The sequence below is a fragment of the Alosa sapidissima genome, chromosome 11, assembly GCF_018492685.1.
Source record: "Alosa sapidissima isolate fAloSap1 chromosome 11, fAloSap1.pri, whole genome shotgun sequence".
Lineage (NCBI taxonomy): Eukaryota > Metazoa > Chordata > Actinopteri > Clupeiformes > Clupeidae > Alosa > Alosa sapidissima.
The window spans coordinates 17868061-17885070 of record NC_055967.1 but is presented as its reverse complement, the minus strand read 5'-3'; the positions used below and the strand labels follow the sequence as shown (position 1 = coordinate 17885070).

Sequence of the window (17010 nt, the reverse complement as noted above, 5' to 3'; positions counted from 1 at the left end):
CGTTGACCTGTAAAAAAGGGCAGTCCCTGTTTGCTGAGCTTTCTCTAGTGCACTTGTACAGAAACTAAAGCACACATATCAACACATATAAACTTACATAAGTCTTCATTTATTGCTTTTACCGATCTCCATCAGTGTCTGCTGTCCAGTTGAGTTTGGAGCAAACTCATAAAAACTGAAATTGAATTTCCTTCTTCGTCAAGAGTGGGTCATTCTGCCAAATTTCAATAAAATGCTCCACCCTTGTGATGCTATTTGTTTAACCCATAATCAAGGTGGTGGGGCAGATCCGAGGAATGTTAAATACTTAATAGGCATTTTTATCTTTAAATTATGGCCTGTTAGAATAGAAATTTTGTTGCCAAAATTTACATTTATACAACTTATTATCATGCAAAGCTACATATGATGTATGTGTATTCAGTAATTTGTGTATAGACCCTTTATTATGACACTTGTAATTGAGCTCTGGTGCATCCTTTTTTGTGGAGTGTTGGAGTATTGTGTGTAGATTGATGAGTCTGAAACATAAAAAAATTAGGCAAAATGAAAGCACTGTGAATACTTTTCGTATGCAATGTATATATAACTATTATGTGCTATTATTGTTATTTCATTATTGATAGTTTCAGGTGATCCTTTTATACTCTCTGTGTGTGTGTGTGTGTGTGTGTGTGTGTGTGTGTGTGTGTGTGTGTGTGTGTGTGTGTGTGTGTGTGTGTGTGTGTGTGTGTGTGTGTGCGCGCATGTGTGACTATTTATACATATGTGGAGTGGTTTTATTTTAACACAAATAGTTGGGTCCCTGGCAAAGGGAACTGTGGGAAACCAACAGAAGACTGATGAGCATCACAAAAGATATCCGAGCACACTGGCCTCTGGAGCTGCTGCCTGCTGCTGAGCCAGAGTCCAACAAATAAAATAACAACACAAATAAAGCAGCAATAAAGCAATTTCCTGAGACTTGCTCATATGTAAACTAGAAGACAACTTGTGGGGGGTTATTGTAATCTTCTCCCTCCCATGCAGACTCTTCCAGACTTCTCCCTCCCATGCAGGCTCTCCCAGACTCTTCCATCATTTGCTCATGCTGTGAAACAATAATTTTCCCATTTTCACTCATTAATATGATACCTTGATTGATTAAAAAAAAAACTTAAAGCAGCTGGAACTCTGCTCACTGTCTGAGAGGCAAACACTTTTTTTCTGGGGCAATCAAGACTTGATTGACTGAATTGAACACAAGATGCAACTTTTTGAAAGTTTAACTGGCAAAAACCTCATCAACTTGACCTGTTAGTGAAAAACTATATCACCAAACTTTACCTCCACATCCGTTTTATCAGCACTGTATGGCTAGTGAAGGGGAGAGCATACGGGTTAGGGAGATATTATATTTCAAAATAAAAATTATATATGATTGACCTCAATTCAGTGGTCAGTCACTGGACAAGCTTATTATTGTAATAAAAAAAAGAACTGGCCATCTTTCCCACACACTCTAGCTGAGAGGTTCTGCAGTCTTTTATAGTATATTCCACACATAAAGCAAAAGCCTAACAGGAATGTCTACTGGCTAAAGATTGAGAAGCAAATGACATATATACTTCCTCAATTTATTAGCTGACCTTTCCCTTTAAGACCTATGAAATAGTTGGGGGGTATTATGTAAAGAACATCCACAAGTTTAAACAGGGCTTTAATCACAGAAATGTCCTGGAACAAATTTCATCTCGGCGTGAGCATTTTTCTCTTCCCAGACACGCTGCTTACACGGCTGACACTGAACAGGCGATCGCTGGGAAGGAGCTTCCGTCACTAATGAAGCGCACTGAAGCAGAAAAAAAGGCAGAGAGAGAGAGAGGGGTGGGGAAAACGGACCGCTAGTGTCAACCCACACAACACAGGGCACAGGGCAAAGTCATTTTCTGCCATTGCTGAGAGCAGAGAGGTGATCATCAGGGACGAGGCGAAGAAACACACACTCTCTCTCTCTGACACACACATACACACACACAAACACCCTGCAGGCTGAATGGGCTATTGTCTGCACCAGTTCAGTTCTCCACTCATTTCCTCATAGGAATGTATCGTCCTCCGTTCAGTTGGGTGGTTCGACTGCGAATTGTGGCTCCACTAAGAAGAATGACTCACTCTGACACCGGTAAAATGTCACGTAAACAAATCCACAATAACTTCACTGCAATAACTCAGTTGAAATGACTTTGGCATCCCTGTGAACACGGGTTTAAGGTTACATCTGGCATTGATAAAATAATTGCTGGTAAGTCCAGAGGACATTGTGTGGGTAGGCACAAAGTTTAGGCAAGTGTCATTTTGGTAAGACATGACTGTCATTGTGTCCTAAAATGAGTGTAGTGACCTGCAGGAGGAACCACAGTGTTGCTGGAAAGGAGCTCTTAAGAGACTTCATATGCCAATCATATTGAAAGTTTGGGTAAATATTGCATGCTTCCCAAAACAAAATCCACAGAGGTTCACAATGAATCATCTCAAAAGGTTCCCCTCAATACAGTCAAATTTCTTTCTTTTTTTTTTTACTGTATGTAATGGAAAAGTCAGGAACGGTTGAACTGCAGTCAACATTGTGTTGGGTGATGAGCAGAGGTCAGAGGAATGACGGGACGGGACTGACCACAGACATATGAGACTGTCCTCTGCTATGAAACGAAGCCTGCTTCCCATGTCAGTGGGGATCTGTAGAAAATAAAGAGACGGAATTAGACAAACATGCCTTGGTGCCGCAGAGATGCTGACAGCAACAGATTAGCACAGGGTCCCATCTCTCAGCGAGGGAAACCCTTCGGCCTGAGAGGCTGGCTTAGCATTTAGAGTAATCTGGAGAGTTCACGCAAAGAGAATATCGCACAAATGTGTACACGAATCTTCCGATGACTGCATGATTGACTAGGCCTATTCAATTGATGCTGGCACTGTCTCTTGGAGAGCAGTCTCCTGCAGCCCTTTCCCTGGGAATTCATCTCATTACCAAAACATGGAATTGAACAAAACTCAAAATATTCGTTCATCTTTACTTTTCGGTCTGGGTTGCATATCTGTGTCGAAGGCTGAGTTAACTGCCACAGCTAAATCGAGCTGAGTCTCAAAGGACTACGACATATAACATACAGGCTCTGACTGGAAGTACTGAGAGACTGGGATAATTATATTTTCTGACTATATAAGTTTAAACATATATTGAGTTGAGTTCCACTCTAAAGAGTTAGTCCATCAGGTGGTTTTCTCAGAGGGTATGTCAGGGTATCAGTGATCAATACTTGATTTACTTGAAATGAGCTGGAATGCTTGAGGCTTGTGTGAAAGTCATGTGATTTGTTGTTGCGCTGAAACATTTTGGCCAAATCTCTTATTTATAATTCTGGACATTTTCCAGTTAGATTATTATCACAAATGTAATCTAAAAGATTGCAAATGTGATGAATTGTTGAGTACTCCTAACTAAAGGTTGGATATTGATAAAAAATGTTCAGCTAAACACCACACATCACTACCCATCCCAGGCTATTCTTAATAACACTATGATGAACAATCAGCCGTTTGACACTAAAGAATACCCTTTGGGTGCTTCTGGTGTTAATCATTTGAATAAATGTAGTGGTTAAGCAAGAGAACTAAAATACACTCTGCTGAACAACAGGTTAGAAGCAACTCAAGGCTGTCACGCTGAAGACCGTTTGCATTGTGTTTATCTTATCTCTTATCAGGGCTGCCTGACTTCCACATATTGTTCCTTTGTTACTGTACAATGCAGTGACATACCATGACCCAAAATGTAACGATTCTTCCAGAATCTTTGCATGCCTAGACACCGTTGCCATGGCTGCTCAGAATCCAAACTAAACAGTGCAGTGCTGACACAAAACTTTGTCTCAGTTGATTAATAGGCAAAGTTTGGGTTCAAACTGACATTTCACCACATTTCAGGAGGGGGTGTCAAATACGTAGTATTCACCTTAAAACACCAGGGAGGGGATTCATCAAAAAGAACGGGATTTAGGTGAGCTCAATGGAATTTCCTCTTCCTATTACACAACCCATGAAAGACTTCACCAAGGGGACATTTTCTCTCTCCTGTCAGGACAGTCTGTTTACTCTCACAGGCAAGAATGTCAGATACCTGAAGGATTACAACAGACTATCTTCAATATGAATAATTAAATAACATACACAAAATATTTTGATTCCTTGAATGAAAATAACATTAATTTAATATTGTATAATGACTTTTGGAGGCATTATTATGATTATTTATCACACTTAAAAAACATGTAAATAAAAAAAACTGAAATGTAACTGAAACAAAAAAACATGTATGTTAGGGTAGAAAGACTGCATCTCAGAAATTAGGTACTTGTGGATTGAGAGAAGATAATATGACATTTTTCCAACTCACACACATGCTATGTAAATAGTATCCTCAATGCTTTTTTTGATGAGGGAAATGCTTTATTTACACAACTTGTAGATATGGTCAAATGCTAATTAAGATCAACTACTGCGCACTCTTTTTGTTTTACACAGGATTGATTATGCTGTCAAACTCAAAATCTTAATCTGGAACTCCAGACTGCATATGCTTCCTATGTTGGGCACAGAGTGACATTCAGTGTTTTCCTTACATTCAAAATATTATGCTGGAGAATGGGTGGGCACTCTTTATCAGGACAAGAGAGCAGTGGCCATATATGCACCATATGACTGGTCACTGAAGTAAACATCGGTGGGTTTGGTTCATGACACAGTGCGCATGCATGCCAGGCACGTGCAGAGAAAGGGGGCTACAGGGGCTCTAGCACCTGCCCTTTTGCCCCTTTGATGTCCAAGTGCCCTTTTGACAAGACCCGTTTTTTACTTTTTAAAATGTGTAATACTTCCGCTAGTTCCAACGTGAATATTCGCTAAAATGTCTCATTAATAGTTTGTGAAATTAGAAATTTACAAAAATAAAATTTTTCTGTGTTAATTAAAATGCCTTGCGGCCACCAATCCGTGACGTCATACATTCAGTGAACTCTCAGAATGTGCACGCAGACACAGTGCTGCAGGAGACGTTTGGGAGCACGTTACGGTCACTTGGCAGTTAGCCTATCTGAACATGCAATAGTATTCAGCTTAGAGATAGAGAATACAATGTTTAAAGTTGTCTCATGTTTAATTAAGTAGGTAGGCTATCAAACCCGTTTTAACCATGTCATGGTCCATCCATTTCAATAACCTGGCAGCTTCGAAGGCTGAACGTTCATAACATATTCTGATTAGGTTACTATGTTATAGTAGCTTAGGTTAGTAGACCTAGTTCATAAAACAGAGTAGGCAAACCTTTTCTAAATCGTCATAAGCCGACGACATAGGCTACTGTAGTTGTTTAACTAACCCAACTCCACACGTCGTTCTCTGTTTACAGAAGGCTACATTACGCGTCATTTCACTCAGTGGCCACACGCACAGCACGTGAATCTGACACCAGCTTGCTAATGGTGGTAGTTCACTGTGATAAACATTAAAATTATAGCCTGACAAGCCAGACTAGGCAATAACATATTTGCTGCCGCTAGGGTGCGTCTAGATTTCTAGGCTATTAAAATTAGTTTTGAATTTAATCAATAAGATGTAGCCTTATAGCCTATGATTGATAATGACTGACTGACTATTATTGTGTTACATGCTTCAAATGTAAAGCACTTTGAGCTGCATTCTGTGTATGAAAGGTGCTATACAAGTAAAGCTTATTATTATTATTATTATTATTATATTATTATGATCTCCGTGTAGACAATAGCCTAATGAAAACTGAAAAGACCTATCTGTCTGTGCCCTGGCTACAGTAGGCCTACAGTACATGCACTCCTATTGAATTTTCAGAACCAAGGAGAGAAATGAGAAAAATGTGTTACAGCTCTGTCTGCTATTAACACCCATTCTCCTTGATACATAATGAATAAATGTGAAAATGTATAAAATGTGGATACAGTGTGATGGAAGATGTTTTATTTTGATATAATTTGCATGTAGCCTATGTATTCTTTAGTGGGTTGTAATCAAAATTAAGTTTTAAATAAAGTTAACACGTTTTCTGAAAATTTTGTTCCATGTGCCCTTTTTTTAAATTTGAGCCCCTGCCCTTTCAAAGGTCTCTGCACGCCCCTGATGGTTGCTGGAATATGACTCCAGTTTAAAATACAAGGAGACCCAGAGCGCAGGCAGTGTGCGCTAGGAGGGCCAGTTGACGCTGTCTGAGTTTGGAGACCGTTGATACGAGAGACGCAGCCTCTACGCCACATAGCCAACCACACAGAGCGCACTGGAGACATTCTGCCATGCGTTTTTACGCAAACGCGTTTTACTTGAAATAATTTTTATTCACCTTCTACCAAAGATCATAATAAGCAACCAGGTCTGACAACGAAACACTTTTTAAAATGGAACTACAACAACTCAACGCTTCTTTTTCAAAAAACGACAGCGACCCATTTGGAAGAAATGAAGAAGTCGCTAAAATTGAAATAACCGTTTTGAGCATTACTTTTGTTGTGGCAGTCATTGGTAACATTAGTGTACTGGTAGCTATGTACAATACCAAGAAAAAGACTTCCAGAATGCATCTTTTCATCAAACACCTGAGCTTAGCCGACTTAGTGGTCGCTTTTTTCCAGGTTTTGCCACAACTGTGTTGGGAGATTACATTTCGTTTTTATGGACCGGATTTTCTCTGCAGGATTGTAAAACACTTACAGGTGCTGGGAATGTTTGCTTCTACATACATGATGGTAATGATGACTGTAGACCGCTATATCGCAATCTGCCACCCGTTGAAGACTCTCCAGCAACCGACTCGCAGGTCCTACATCATGATCATCAGCACCTGGGTCGGCAGCCTGCTGCTCAGCACGCCGCAGTCCTTCATCTTCTCCCTGAGTGAAATAAAGAACGGGTCCGACGTGTACGACTGCTGGGGGCACTTCATCGAGCCGTGGGGTTTGAAGACCTACATCACCTGGATCACAATTGGGATCTTTTTAATCCCAGTTTCTGTTCTGATGGTTTGTTACGGATTCATATGTCACAGTATTTGGAAAAACATTAAATATAAAACGAAAAAAACCACGTCCGATGCCACGCATAAAAAGGGTTTAATTGGCAAGAACTCCGTTAGCAGTATCACCACTATATCCCGTGCGAAGCTGAGGACAGTCAAAATGACTTTTGTTATTGTTCTGGCATATATTATTTGTTGGGCGCCGTTTTTTACGGTCCAGATGTGGTCGGTGTGGGATGAAAACTTCTCATGGGCCGGTATGTATTTTTATGAATATACTATGTAGATTCCGATTATCCCTTGCCATAGGTTTCTTTGTTCTGTTTTTGTTTTTGTTTGATTTTTTGTTTTTTTCTTCTTAAGGAGATCAAGAGAGTTTTCTTGTAAATAAATTGATTATTTTGAATTTGTGCACTGAAGCTCAAAACAAGTTTCCCTCTGCCTTGTTATAGAAATATTATTAACTAACTTTCAGCCATTTTACGTTTTCACACTGGCAGATAAAAACTTTAACTTGAATAGACTGTATTTGTGTACCACAACAGCCTACTTTTTAAATGATAAACATCAAAATTACAGGAACTCGCAATTACCCTTCTAAGCACCTCTTAATGTTTTTTCCATTCCCGCTCTTCCTCCATGTCAGATTCTGAGAACACCGCTGTCACTCTCTCTGCACTGCTAGCCAGTCTGAACAGCTGCTGCAACCCCTGGATATATATGATCTTCAGTGGTCACCTTCTGCAGGACTTTGCATACTGCTTTCCATGTTGCCACAAAATCCACCAGAAGTTCAGGAAAGAAGACTCAGACAGCAGTATCAGGAGAACCACGCTCCTGACTAAAATAACAAACAGAAGTCCCACGTGCAGTTCAGGGACATGGAAAGATCTGGATAACTCACCGAAGTCAGACAGGTCAATTCCATTGGACCTGCAGTCTTGATTCCCTGTATCAGTGCTCCATATTTATTAACTTTTTTATTAAAATGGTGGCACGAGGTACCTCAAACTGAATGTGATCTTGCCATAGACTCTGCAGGACATGCCCTGCCACATTTAGGGCATGTCCTGTCTGAACTAAGGGGCATGTTATGTCTGACTTAAAGAGTGTTGGGGGGGGGGAAGGCACAATGTGGTGTGAATCGGTCTGAGCCAAGGTCTCTCGTTGGTATAGGTCTGGACCGGAGAGCCCAATCTGTCTGATTCTGTCCAGACAGAATTTGCTTATCTACATTTACCCTCCATCCCTCAATCTGCTTTCCAAATGCCAAGTCTGACCGTTTGAGATTTCATAGGGGCAGCAGGGGCACGTGCGTCAGCAGAGGTATTTGAGCAGCTCAAGAGAGGATTACTAATGGAGAGATGGCCGGTCCCTTATGAGACCAGAAAGTGACAAGCCAACTATAAAATACCAGTCCTGATTGCAGTATAGTTTTCACAGATTTGATAGCTCTCGGGGTTATTGGCCGGGAATTCACAGTGCACGAAACAGGTCAGTCGAAGGAGGTTGTGAAAGCACTCCCTGGATCTGTCCATCACTGTATATAGACTTGAGATGTTCCATATGTGCTACTCATGAATGTAAACATGTGTGTGTGTGTGCGTGTATGTGTGTGTGTGTCTGTGTGTGTGTGTGTGTGTATGTATGAGTGTGCTTGTGCTTGAGGTGGAAGGGTATTTCTCCATTCTTCCACTATGCTGAAAACATCTTTGTGGTTGCACAATCATGCTGGGAATGAATATGTTTAAATCACTTCCATCAACTCCACACACATTGCTTCTTACTCCAGAATGTTGAAAAAAGTTCCCTTTGCTCTATTGTATTTCACAAGGCACCACGCAGTGCACGCAGTGTAAATATAAATATAAATGTCCTCTTTAGTGGTTAGTGTACAAAAGCACTAGTTGAAATCACAGCAGGGTTTTGAAGAATGTATATGAACTATGTGGGGGTGGGAGACCAATGCATAGGGGACAGGAACTGGTGGCCAAGCGACTGCAGAATCTGTTCTGCAGTTATATGGTGTGAGGAAAGGGGTAAACACATTTTTCACATTTAGGGCAATATAAAGAAAGCATGCTTTGCCATTACGGTCATATGACTCTGTCTGGGGTATAGGAATCTATAGGCTATTTTGTCAAGCAAATTCTATGTCAAGGTTCTCTTAACTGACAAAATGTAATGTTATTTATCAAGGGAGCTTGTCCCCTTCACCTCAACTAGAGATTGTGCATTCTTGTCAACACGTATAAACATTATTCATCATTTCTGAAATCATTGTCCTCAGATAATACTTGTTGTAGGCTATATGAAGAAATTGCACATCAAGTCAAAAACACAAATGATGTTACCTGTATGTAACACCTAATCATTTCAATGTTAAGTGATCTTTATGCTGTTCTGCTTGTACACTGTGTAAAGAAAATATATATTGCGTAATATAAAAGGATGCTATGCTCTGACTGCTCGTCTTTTTTTTTTTCATTCTGACTTGGACCACACAGAATAGTTTTGAGTCTTTGCAAAAATGTAAAATGTAGCAGAAGACATATCCACCTTAAGAAACACTGCTACATTTTTTTTCGCTTGAATTACACTTCTGCATGTCCTGGAAGCAGCAATAGAGGGGTTTAGAATTCACATGGGGTTTAAAATGGCTGTGACAGGACAATTGAGTTAATTCTGTTAATGTGCTACAGTGGCAAAAGTCAGTGGGCTCTTCACTGCTAGCAGACACCTGAGGTGAAACGTCTGAGCCTTTGAAATCATCAATAATTAGGAGGAATACCTCCATGAGATGTATGAGAGGCATACTTAAATGTGACTAGATGAAGATGTTGAAGACAAATTGCTTTAATGACACAGAGAATCCAGCCTGTTTAAGTATAAACTCTGTGTGCGTGTGTGCTTGAGTACCATGCTGAGAGAGAGAAGAGGGAGGGAGAGAGAGAGAGAGAGAGAAAGTGAAAGAGATACACTGCCAGCAGTCAGTTAGTGCCTTCCAAAAACGACAAACTCTCCTTGGCTCTAGTGATGAGCTTCACTTGCCCTGAATTAACCAGCTCCTTATCCCCAGCTGGCCATGACCGAGCCCAGCCACAGGCCAGGCCGGGCCAAGGGAAAGGGCTGGTGACCCTATAAGAGGAGGACCCCCCTCCCAGCTCCATGTGACGGAGCATTCATCATCATAGCGGCCTCCACACTGCCCTGTCCGGCACTGGTCCTCTAATACATTCCAGACCGACCTGACAAGAGGGGGCCATCTGACAGCGCTGGCCTCCTGTCTCCTGCCCAGTATGGAAGTGGAGAGGGTAAGAGTGTGTTTGTGTGTATTAGTGTATTTGTGTGTGTATGCAGTGTTGGGAGGGTTACTTTCAAAACGTATTCAGTTACAGAATACAGAATACATGCCCAAAAATGTAATTTGTAACATATTCCGTTACGTTACTTAATCTGAGTAACGTATTCTGAATACTTAGATTACTTCCGCATTGAATTGCATTTTATAAGTGTAGGAATGCGGCCATCAAATCCTGCTTAGGCCTACTACACAGGCCTATTCTGGTGTGTTCTTCTGTTCCAAATGGCTGAAGTGTTATAGGCCCACATAGGAGAATGTAAAGTCAACTAAGCAACTTTAATTACCCCCCTCCCCCACCTCCCCCCAACATTCTAAATCAATTGTATGCACCATATTGCTATGTAGCATAGTAATGTTATACACCATTTCAAAGCTTTGACTGTTGGGAATCCAAAAATGACAACTTTTTTCATGTACAATCTGTATAGTGCTTTACATTCTTAGATTAATCTTATTATGTCTCAATTAAATTTGATCCAAAATGCTCCCCTCCACCCCTTCCGCTTTTGGTGCTACCCTGACTTCTGGCTGCAGTGTAGCTGCAGCACAATAAGTAGATGCAACATATTGGGTAATGAAATATTCACAAGAATCCATAGAAATTGAATCTTCATGTTGTGTTATCCAATATTAGTTGTACAGATGTATAGTCTATCTTATACACACTCATTGAACCAACAAAGTAAATGCAAAAATAGAGACATTTTTGTAATCATTCCATATTTAGTGTAGTCATTCCATATCAGAACCCCTGAAGTATAATCCAAATACAAGCATGAAACCTCAAAGTGTTACCTTTCATTTGAGACCGGGATTATGCTTCTACACAAAGGGGTTCATGTGCAGTAAGCATTTGATTGTCAGTATGCATTTTGGATAACAAAAAGTCCTATGGGGAGTATCCATAGGCATTTTACAAAACGCATGGGCATACCTTGGCAAATAATAGTCTAAAGCACTCATATTTTCATTCTATATTGATCTACTTTTGCACACAACTTCACAAGACCTGGTGCTAGGGCTCAGTTGTGTTTCTAAGGGATATCAAAAGACCTAGAGGGCTGAAATGTGGTCAGTTCAGAGATGCTTGTAATCCGGCAGAAAGAAAAAAACTATATTCTAGCCTCTGTAACTCTTTGTGAGTACATCTCACATTTATTTTAACTGTTTCCTACGAAAACTAGAGGTTCTCAGCTTTCTATAGAGGTCCAACATTTGATGGTAGGCCCCAGAAGAGGTGGGAACAATGCCCTTGTAAATAGGCACAGTGCAATTTCAGGCAAAAACTTGAAATTCTTTTTGAGAGTTATGCTGTTAAAATAGCAAGGTGACCACTAAAACTACAGCAGGCGACTAGGCTAATTAAAACAAACAAAATAAATAGGCTACTTTAAGGGCGTAGCCAGAAATTATAATTAAGGTGTGCCTGTGAGATTTTTCGGTGGCATCAACCCAGTACAAGTGAGGGGCGCATATGACAGGTGGAATGCAAATGACCTGTAAATGTAAACACTATGCTATTGTAGACTATATCAGTGCTCTCAAAATGAACGTGATCGCGTAATGAAAATCAAAAACCGCACGTTAAAATATGCTACTAGCAAGAATAATTCTTCAGAGGCTGCACCATATAATTCATTTTAAAACGTAAATGTAAAAATAATAATCCATAAAGCTATTTTAAGTTAGAATAAAAAACTTAGAATGCAGTGCCTATTTTAGAGATTGGTTTTATTGTAGGTCTAAATCAACACGTGAACTAGGCTTTGTTTATTGATTAGCAAACTGTGTAACCGATTGGCTGAAGTAGCCTGAGCTATTAATACTGCAAACAGTCATTTCAGGGTCTCGGTGCGTTTTGAGGCTAGTGCAAGACTGCGAGACTTGTATTTAAACATGGAAACAATTTCATCAGATTGCTTTCAGGAGCTTCTGGGAAATGGAGTTGCCTTCATTTATTTAGAGAGTGAATAAACTTATAAAACAGAGAAGTATCGTCATGTAATCCATTGATTTTAACAATGTAACTGTATTCTAAATACCAACTATTTAACTTGTAACTGTAACGGAATACAGTTACTCATAATTTGTATTCTGAATACGTAACGCCGGTACATGTATTCCGTTACTCCCCAACACTGTGTGTATGTATGTGCATGTGTGTGTGTGTTTGTAGCAGGGGAATGGGAAGGAAGGGGGGTGAGTGTGTGTATGTGTGTGTTTGTAGTGGGGTAGTGGGAAGGAAGGGGGCTGGATGTGTTTGTGTGTGTGTGTGTGTGTGTGTGTGTGTGTTTGTAGTGGAGTAGTGGGAAAGAAGGGGGCTGGATATGGGTGTGTGTGTGTGTGTGTGTGTCCGTGTCCGTGTCCTTATGACTTCCAGTGATTGGAAGTAATGGAACTGAATGAGTGCTGGACCAGCCGTATCAGATCACTGTAGCACTCTTAAGCTCCAGGGGCCCCAGCTCCCACATCTGTTTCAGACACACACACACACACACACACACACACAAAGACACATTCACACACACACAGACACACATGCACGCACACACACACACACACAAACACACACACACACACACAGACAGACACACACACACATACACAAACACGTACACACAACACACACACACACACACACACTCACCCTGTGAAGTTGCGGCAGCCGGTGTGTAATCAAATGAAATTATGAAATACATGCCTTTGAAATCAGAAGAAAAGGACAAATGTTTCAGATTGCATCTAGTGTTTCCTGTGACTTCGCTGTAAAAGATCAAGACTACACAGCATAAAAAAGAACACTTCTGGAACAAAGACTCGAGTGCCTTGGTGATTACACTCATGCCCTTGTTCTTGAGGTATGTGCATAGGAGCAAAATTACTGTCATATTCGTTCACTCATCTAGTCAGCAGAACAGCAGAATCTGGGTCACATGGAAAATAGTACACACTTTGAGATCATATGCCACAGCACAAGCCCAAGTCTCCTGCAAATTCATTTGTTAAGATTCAGAACATGCTCAAATGTATTGATTGTTGTTAAGTGATGTCTATTAAGAAGATCCATTTGTGGGTCAAGTGCACAGCAGCTGTCTTTGTAATAAAGGGGGATGATGCCTAAGGATTAGAATCATTTTCACAGCTGTCTAGTTGTCTAAGGATTGCTGACGACGCAATACACATAATGCTACTTGCACACTGCACGTGGCAGAACCATACTTTCAAAAGATGCAATGATTACACATGCTTTTAGGATCAAACAGCCAGAGAGACAGACAGACAGACAGACAGACAGATAGACAGATAGATAGAATGCAGGCATATGAAGAAAATATTATAAATATAAAATAAGCAACTAGGTTTTAATTATAGGTACAGTAATATGCCAAAATTGTAACTGATAGTCCGAACACAAACTCAAAGTTTTCTTCTCACAGTTATACAGTTGTGTAATGCTATCATTATGGAGTCTACGACTGGGTGAGCGCCAAAGTTTACATTTCAGCGAGTGCTTACGAAATGGACTATTTCCTGAAGCCAACTGGCCTCAGGGTAAACAATACAGCATGAAAATACAGTTCATTCACTATCACTCACTCACTTTCTCACTCACATTTCTCACTCACTGGCCTTTGCTCAGCATGGTCAGTCATATGGACACACATTCTTTCCCTGTGTTTTTAATAAGCATTTGACTGATTCATGGCTTCAACCAGCAAAACAAATCTGATTTAGGACTTTCACTAATAGACCGATATTAGTGTCTTTTGAAGCCAGTGTCTCCTAGGTCTTATAAAAATAACCCTGACAGGACATAAGCCTTGGTTGATTATCGCACTGTTCATTTTCATAAACAGGGAACTGGGCTGTGTTCAACATGGCAAAGGGAAGGCAGTGTCCGTTATGGACCCTTTCAAGAGAGTTCCATTATCAGCATCATAGTTGGCCCCACAAGACTTCCTTTTTAACATTCCATATGTTATCTTAATGCAGAGGAAGTAGATTGGGGCCCAAATAGAACGTTCAAGCATTGTTTTTGTTTTTATTGATGAAAGGGTCTAGGTTGGGATGCAACCCCACCTAAGGCTCGCATGATGATGAAAGTGCCTGCTCCCGCATAAACGGTCCAACAACGTGTGCACTTCCAATCCCAAAACAGCACGCTTCCCCTTCCCCTGTTATTGTTCTCCCGCACTCTTTACGACAGCAGAACGGCCGCCATGTACAAACGTGCGTCTGCCAGCGAGGCTCGGAGGGCTTGCCAGCGTTTCCAGCGGAGGCCAGAGAGAATAGGGGGGAAACTCTGAGCCACTCTCCACTGGAAGGGCTTTTGGACTGGCCTTGAGAGATTCCACAGGCCAGGGATCCTGCCACTGATTTCTAAGCTCTTGTGGGTAATGGATGTCGAAGGCAAACACTCCAGTCACTCTGAGCTCAGAGATATTCGGTCACAGCTCATAAGTCATTGGGGCTTCTCAGAACTGCATGCTGCGTTCTCTCCGCATGTCCATCTAGCACTGGGAACGGGGCCCGGTGCAGTAGCAAGCATGCTTAGCAGGGCTCCATCTTGATTTGGGACTATGAACACACAACTGACATGGCACGCAGTAAACGAATGTGTCTCTCCCGCCACATTAGACCATGTGTTCATCTTTTTGAACCAGACAGACTTCTGCTTGAAGTAAATAAGCAGGGGAAGGAAAGAAAGATAGAGAGAGCGAGAGAGCGAAACCAGCTGTGTGCTGTTGGTGATAGTACAAGACCCGATGAGCAAGGCCTGCTCCGATTAAAATGACAGAGAGATCCCAAGGCTCTCCTCAAGGATCTCTGAAAAAAGGGAACCTTTCATCTCCAACGTGCACTTGTGTCCCGAGGAGTGGAGGAGACTGGAAGTTGTGTTTGTTCCAAAGCGGAGAGTTTTGGGATGAAATCAACCGCAGCAGCAGAAGGGTTATTCTGAGTTTTCAGGGTCCACTATCGTTTGTGCAATGGGGCCCCCCCATTCCAAAAGGTCATGACAAGCAGCTTAGAGGAAAAAGGATGAAAACAGCTATTGATTTGCCGCTGGCATCCAAATCTGCAGATGCTTTAATGCCCGTGCCACGAACACGCAATCACTCAGGTATTCAAGAGGAGACTCTCTGGATAGCATAGTTCTGAACTGAAATGACTGTTTGGGGCTAAACATTTTATTCATGACAAGAACGTGATGTGTAAACCTTACACAGATTTAAAGAGTCGGTAACTACTTACAGGTCAGGCAGAAAATTCACAAAACTATGTTCAAAATAATGTTTCCAATATTTTTGTTTGCGAAAAAGCCATTGTCTCTTTATTGTTAAGCCCATGAAAACCTAATCAGAGTTATATTGTTCTCCTGACCTAGCTCAGCTTAGCTAATGGCAAGCAGGTTGTTCTAAACACACTAACAAGCACATTTGTCACAGCACAGTGAGAGGAGCACATAACATCCTCATTAGCACTGTGACTGTATTAGGAAAAAACACGCGAGAGGTGAAATGCCACAGCAAAATGCATCTGAGTCATCCATGATTACATCCATTTAGAACAGGGGTCTCAAACTCAAATGAGCTAGGGGTCAATTCTGCCAACGTCATCTGATTGGAGGGCCGGCTATTTCTGAAAATGCAATGTTCTTTTTTTCAAATACCACACAAAACTGCAAACAGAAAGTGCAAGTGTTTTTATCTAGTTTTAGACACCTGTGCTAGCAACCTTAGCTTATAAATAAAATAATGATAAAATAAATATTAATACAAATGATAAAATAAATGAAAAACACAAAACAGGTATGTGTGTGTGTTTCACACCAAATAAAAATATTTCCTCTCATAACTTTTTTAAACCTGGCAAACTAGGCATCAGGGTTAAGAAAGCCATTGCCAACACCATTGGATTTTTATATCAAAATTTCAAAAGGCCATGGCTTGAAAGTGGTCAGAGATAAAGTCCTACTGTAAATGTAAAATCTACTTCACATGATTCATAATTATTACTATGGGTGCTTGATGACTTGATGAAAGATCTTGATTGAAGATTTTAAAATATCTTGTCGTTGACTTCGTTGATTGTCGTTTTCATTGCACACTGCTGCCACTCTTAATGCAAGATATAAACAAGTGACACCAGCAGTGCTCAGGACACAAAGTAACTTACAACCAAATGACATGTTAAACAAACTGTCATGGTGTACTTATTTATTATGGAGCTTTTAAGACCAACATGTGGAATTTAAGAACAGAATATGTTGCTGAGTGTGACCATAAATATTGATGTAAATGTAACAGCATTGTCTTTTGTAAATCGATGGCCTTGGCCTATAGACACCTAACCTTTCACTTTTCTTTTATGCATAACAGGAAGACTTTGATGCTACAACATGGGTACGTTATGTCCCTGCAGATGTAAATGCATTGTTTTACCTACCCCTAACTCAGATGGGCTTGTAACCATGGCCTTGTCCTTGTCAAGAGGAACCCATGAGGAAGAGCCGTTCAAGGTGCCACTGATGAGAGCACCAACCCATCACAGACTTCAAACGACACAT

General features: G+C 40.8%; 1 protein-coding gene across 1 annotated transcript; it reads left to right on the top strand.

Moving 5' to 3' along the window:
* Positions 1–6261: 6261 nt before the first annotated feature.
* Positions 6262–9543, top strand: LOC121724010 (arg8-vasotocin receptor-like). The gene is made up of 2 exons (XM_042110311.1): positions 6262–7335; positions 7725–9543. The coding sequence occupies exons 1-2, from the start codon at positions 6462–6464 to the stop codon at positions 8021–8023; spliced, it is 1173 nt and encodes a 390-aa protein (XP_041966245.1). The 5' UTR covers positions 6262–6461; the 3' UTR covers positions 8024–9543.
* The last annotated feature ends 7467 nt before the right edge of the window (positions 9544–17010 follow it).

Excerpts from the sequence above, each read along its gene's own strand:
- LOC121724010 (XM_042110311.1), top strand. The coding sequence starts at position 6,462 with ATGGAACTACAACAACTCAACGCTTCTTTTTCAAAAAACGACAGCGAC. Across the intron at positions 7,336-7,724 it reads TGAAAACTTCTCATGGGCCG|ATTCTGAGAACACCGCTGTC; the intron begins GTATGTATTTTT and ends CCTCCATGTCAG.